Raw genomic sequence first — 6,000 nt, forward strand, 5'->3', positions numbered from 1 at the left:
GCCTGCCCACCCTGCCCCAGGGCCTTTGCACACACAGCTCCCTCCCTCTGCCAAGAATGCTACTCTTGGGCCAGCCTTCCCCTGGCCATTCCTAGTCCTGGTGACAGCTGGAGGGCCCACCCAGCTCCTTCCCAGGCCCCACTCTGATCATTCACTCATGGAGCAAGCACCAGGCGTGGCTCTGCCACTAGCAGATGGGTCAACGGGGACCTGGGGGGGCGGGGTTGTTCTAAACAGGGGTGGGGCCAGGCCTTGGAGAGGGAGAGCTTGAGATGGGGAAAGCACTCCGAACAGCACGGCAGGCCCGCGGGGCTGGAGGAGCATGGCACGCGGACAGAGGGAGCGGGGTCGGATGGCGTGTGGTCGCCAAGGCAGAGCTGAGCAGAGGCTGCTGGTGGGTCCGGGAGACCTGAGACAGGCCCCTGTGCAGAGTGGGCTGCGAGGGCGGGCATGGAGGACGCCAGCAAGACAAGCACCTGGGCTCTAGCAGGGCGAGCAGGGAGCACCTCGCCAGCGGCTCAGGTAGGGTTACCACCGCCTGTATCTGCGCCCCGGGCTCCAGTTACCTATGCCCCCACCCGCCCACCCAAAAGGGCCCCAGCGCCCGCCAGCTGGGCTCCCCACACTCGCACCACAGGGAGTCATCCAGAGAGAACCTGAGCTGGCAGGTGTCCCTCCCCCCGCGCCGGGCCTCCTCCCCTCCTACAGGCCAGGCCCCAAGACTCAGTTTCCCCTCTGAACAGCGAGCTCTGGTCCCCGTGCTTCCCGACTTGCGAGCCACCGGCCAGGACAGGCTTTTGTCAACCCCAACTTCCCAGAGGGCTGGAGAGGCAACAGGCCTGGACTGGAGGCCTCCTGGGTGCCTTGAGGCTCCAGGGCTGGGCCAGGGCAATAAGAGCCCGGTGGGGACGGCTGAGGACCTCCCCAGCAAGCGTGGAGCAGCCCCAGTCCCCCGCCTCCGCTGGGCCGCCTGCCTGCCTGATGCTGAGCAGCCCCCTGGCGAACTGGCCTGAGTCCCAGGACGCCCAGCCACGCCTCTTCCGGAAAGACCGTCCTGACCCACCTGCACCTCGAGGGCGGACCCCCCCAGCCCGACCACCTGACCACCTTCTCTCCAGCCCAGACTCCCCAGGCCAGGTCCACACGCTTCGTCTGATCCTACACAGGAACGCGGCGCAGCAGCCCAAAGACACACGAATGGTCCTGGGCAGACCTGGGTGGGACCTACGCTGCACGCCCAGGGCCCGGGGCGCGCCACGGCCAAGGAGGCCCAGCACAGCCCCCGGGGCCACCGCTGAGTCCCCGGGCTCCAACCTGGTTTCCTCCCATGGCACCCTGCGTCCACAGCCCAGCCCCCCGCGGGGCAGAGTGCGGCGCCAGGAGCTCTATAAGCACAGATACGTTTCCTGAAACCTGAGCCTTGGAGAAGCCCGGGCCTCTGCCGCCATTGTCCCCAGGGAGAGGGGAGGGGGCCACCTCTCCCCAAGGCTCAGCAGGAGGAAGGGATCGCAAGTCCACCCCACACAGGAACCCAGACACCCACACTCCACACCAGAGAGCAGCCAGGGCCTTGCCGGGTGGTTCACCTCAGCCCAGGGTCCCCCCACATCTTGTCTCCCCACGCCTTGTCACGTGGACCTTGTAGGACCCCTCGAGCACAGCCCACAATCTGCTGGTACTACACAAACCTTCCTTACCCGGGGTCTGCTCACCCGGGGGTCTGGGGATGGGGACCCCAGCGCAACCTGGAGGTTAGAGACGCTTGTCACCCAGCCTGGCTCCCCTGAGAACCCCTTCATTGGGCCAGACCGCCCCCCGCAACCCCATCTAGATGACCCCAGAACAGCTGAAGGAGACCCTAAAAACCGCAGCCTGTCCTGTGGCGCCCTGCCACGGACCCTCCAGCAGGGCTGTCCCGCTCCAGCCTGCCACCCAGACCCCCCCTCCAGGTCTAAGGACAAAGCCTCCAGTCCGCAGGCAAGCACTCCCCTGGCTGGGGCCGCCCGTCCAGCTCTGCCCTGCTGTCCCCACGCCACAGCCACAAACAAAACTCCTGACACCAAGTGGGTGACAAGGTGCAGAGCCGGGTGTGGCCAGCCAGCATTCCCGGCCCCTCCCAGGGTGTGGGAAGGTCACCTGTGGGGGGCCCCAGCGTGCTCTGGGGTGGTCTGGGGTGGGGTCTGGGGTGGGGGCCAGGGCCCACCCCAGCCCTGTGCTCCTCAGGAGGGGCGGGGAGCACAGGCAGGACGGTGTCTCACACCACCAAGGGCAGCTCAGGCGCCCCCAGCCACAGACCCCAGCCCGGCCCATCTTGGGGGGACACTCGCAGCTGACAAGCTCCCATGGCCTCCAGCCACAACAGAGTCAGGCCCCGTGCTCAGTACCCACCAGATCCTCCCTAACTGGCCCACGACCCCACACACAGCCTGGAGCACACTGCGGCCCCTCAGGGACCCTGGCCTTCCACGGGGCACTGGGGGGAGAGGAGATGCCACAGGCCGGGGAGTCAGCCTGCAGGCTCCCCCAAGCCCGAGCCTGCACCCTGTGGCGCCGTTCCCTTCATGAGATCCCCTCATGGCCCCATTTCACAGATGGGAAAGCGGGGCCCCAGAACCTGCTGTGTGGCCCGAGATCTCAGCTGGCAGCCCTGTCAGGGTCTGTCCACACACGCACAGCCCTCCCCTAGGACCCACAGTGCACACGACAATGGACACCTAGGGGTGGGGTCCCGGGTACCACGGCCTGGCCCAATAGGAAAGGATGCGCCTCCCGCTGGCCCCTCCCTCAGGACGGGGCCCTGGCTGCTACAGGACCCCTCCATCAGCCAGCCCCTCGGAGTTCCGCACCCACAAGGCCCCTCCAGACCCTCCACTGGCTACCTACCACACCCAGAGAAAGCACACACGCAGACACACGCACAGAGGCATGCACACGCACGCGCACACACATGACCAGGCGTGGTATCCGTCCCGTCGACTATCAGCTAGGTGCCTGGGCCAATGAGGGGGGTCACTGAATTCCTGGGGGGCCAGGAGGAGGCACGGGGCATCTGTGAGGCAGGTCAGGAGATGACCAGCGGCTCTGCCCTGACCTCCCCGCATCCCAAACCCGGGGCCCACTCCTCTCCTGATACAGAGCCTGACCCCAGCCCGGAACGACACACCGCAGACAGCACAGCCCGGGGGACCCGCTCATGGCGCGGGAGGGTTCGGGACTGGCCAACGGCAACTCGAGGGGCGTTCGGGGGAGCAGAGCCCAGACGAGCTCCCTGGCCTCCAGCCTCCAGGGGCACAGGCAGGGCGCAAGAGGCGCCACTTCCCACACCCGCCCGCAGCGCCCCCCTGCCCCCTCCGGCCACTTTCGAGGCCCTCCTCACACCACCTACTCCCAGAAGCCCCAGAGCGCAAGCTGCTCCCTGGCCAGAGCCCACCCGCCCCCGCCCCCGCCCCCACCCTCCCCAAGGAAGCCCAAACACCGTTTCCAGTGCGCCCCAGCTCACGGAGGGAGCGGGACTTGCAGCAAACCCAGGCCGCGCGGCCGCGGGGAGCGGAAATACCAGGGCGCTGGCGTCACAGGCCGGCCAGGCACCCAGCAGCCGGGATGCGCGGCCGGTGGGCAGCAGACACAGGAGCTGCCCCCAGACAGGCCGCTGCCCCGCCGCCCTGGCCGCCGGAGCCCGAGCCCCTCCTGGGGAAGCAGCTCACAGCAGGACAAGAAGAGGTCCCAAGGGCGGCTGCCCAGACTCCAGGGCTCCCAGGAAGGCGAGGGCCTGCCCTGTCCCGTTCCAAACCAGGCCAGCCCATGGGGCCAAGAGCCGTGAGGGGCATGCGTTGGCCCCGCCGCATTCCTCCCAGGCCTCCCTGCCCCCACCCCGGCCGGTGCCAGCTCGAGCAGAAAACTCATCCTCAGGTAGCGTTCTGGAGCGCGCTGGCTCGGGCCCAAGCGCAGATGACAGGCTGCGGGCTCTGCTCAGACCTGCCTGCCCCGCTGTGAGGACGAGGGGGCTGAGCTTATCGTAACTGCCTGGGGCCCTCCCAGGCCTGCCTCTGCCTCCTCCATCAGGGACGCCTTTCCCACCCAAGGCCCGGAGGTCAAGGGAGACCCAGACGCCAGTCAGGCAGGCAGGGGCGGTGCCCTGTCTCGAGGGGACCCTGGCCATCCTCCTAGAGCTCGGAGCCCCGAAAGGAGCGAGGATGGGGAAGCGTGCAAGGCCATCTGGTCTGAGCTTAGGAAAAAGCATCAGCACGAGACCCAGAGCCCAGGTCGGGGCAGGGGGCCCAGCCCTCCACAGGGTGGGTCCTCCTGGCCCAACCTTGGCCAGCTTGGCCAGCTCAACTCCCAGCCTCTCCTGGGCCCAGAGTACCAGGTGGACACATTTCTGGTGCCCTTCACCAGCCGCTCCAGCCAGAAGTCCTCGGTTAGAAGGCTGGGTGGCCGATCACCCCAGCACCCTAGTCCAGCCCCTCCCTGCTCACAGATCCTCTCCCAAGCCCACCCTAGCTGTCCCTGGCCAGTTCCTGCATGGGGGGGGCGGGGGGAGTACCTCTCCAGGTCGTCTGTCATTTCTGCCCCACCCAGGACTGCCGCTGGGACCTTGTATGTGGGGGAGGGGGCAAGCTCTGCTTCAGAAAGCTGCCCAGCTCAGGCATGGGTGGGGAGGGGGGGCTGGGCAGGCCCACCCAGCTGCTTGGGCACATCTCCTGCCTGCCCCAGAGCAGTCCACAGGGCTGAACCCCATCCCTCCCAGCAGTCCCAAGCCCATGGTTCCTGCCTGTCTGGCATGCCCTAGCCCCCCCCCTCAAAAAAAGGACAAACAAAACCAAAAGCGCACGGAGGGATGATGCCACAGAAGATCACACCAGGGCCGTCTCCTCTCCGGGGTGCGGCGGGGGAGGAGGAGGGTCCCGGGCCAGCAGCAAGGGCTGCGCCAACGCTTCCACGTTGGGTCCTCGGGGGCCCAGGTCCCCGGGCGCCAACCCGAGCTGCCCCCCACCTCCACCCTCGGGCATCCAGGAAACGGCAGGGCGGGCGAAGGCTGGCCACGGGCCCGGGGCGGCTCCGCCAGGGCCTGCCCCAGACCAGCCCCAGCACGCGCCGCGCACATGCCTCCGCGGCCTGCCCGGGCCCGGGGCGCCGCGCCTCGCCTCGCCTCGCCTCCCCCACTCCGCCCCAAGACAGACACGCGCAAGGAGACACAGGCACACGCCGCAGAACGCCGCGCACGCGGGCCGCGGCCACCACCCCCCGCCCCGCCCCGCCCCTGCCGCGACCCCCGCGCGCCCACGTGGCCAGGCGCGGACCGGGCCCCACGGAGCACGCGCCCCAGGCTGGCCCCGCCGCGCGGCGCCCCCTGCCGGCCCCGCCCCGCCCGGGTGCGCGCAGTCGGCACGCAGGGCCCCGCCGCAGGTGCTGGAGGGGCGGCGGGCGCCGGGGGAGGGGAGGAGGGGGCACGTACCGGCCAGGCGAACTGGAAGGGGATGACGACGAGGCCGGGGTCCTGGTCGCCTCCGGCCCGGGCCCGCGCCCGCGCCCGGTCCCCCGCGGCGCCCGCCGGCGGCAGGTAGAAGGAGTTGCCGCCCAGCACGGGCGTGGCGCCGTGGCCGTAGCTGCAGGGCCCCGTGGGCGTCACCTTGGCCTGGTACTCCTTGAGGCACACGCGCACGTACGTGTCGCATTCGTCGTGGCCGCAGCCCCCCGCGCGCGCCGTCCGGCCGTCGCCGTCACAGCAGGCGCCGCTCAGCAGCTCTCCGTTCGCGTTCCGCAGCGCGCTCAGCTGCAGCTCGAAATAGCCCATGGGCCGCGCCGCCTAAAAATAAGGCAGAGCGAGAGCGCGTGGAGGCGCGGGCCGGGGTCGGGCCGCCGGACGCGGGCGCGGGGGGACCCGCCCGGAGCCCCCGCCGCGGCGCGCAGCCTCGAGGGCCGCAAGCACCGGCGCCCGCGGCGGTGCTGCCCGGCCCCGAGGGGCGGCCCGGTGCGCCCCGTCCGCGCCCCCCGCTCACC

The 6,000-nt window shown here is 69.9% G+C and overlaps 1 protein-coding gene across 1 annotated transcript in view; it reads right to left on the minus strand.

Annotated features, from left to right (window-relative positions):
• The window catches only part of LOC111148619 (jagged 2), a 31,164-nt gene that overhangs the window by 16,791 nt on the left and 8,373 nt on the right, over positions 1-6,000 (minus strand). The window contains exon 2 of the mRNA XM_022505343.1: positions 5,456-5,806. Coding sequence (XP_022361051.1) covers positions 5,456-5,794 — 339 coding nt within the window. The 5' untranslated portion in view covers positions 5,795-5,806. The remainder of the gene's footprint in view (positions 1-5,455; positions 5,807-6,000) is intronic.

The sequence above is a fragment of the Enhydra lutris genome, unplaced genomic scaffold (genome assembly GCF_002288905.1).
Source record: "Enhydra lutris kenyoni isolate GAN:26980312 unplaced genomic scaffold, ASM228890v2 scaffoldscaffold20, whole genome shotgun sequence".
Taxonomy (NCBI): Eukaryota; Metazoa; Chordata; class Mammalia; order Carnivora; family Mustelidae; genus Enhydra; species Enhydra lutris.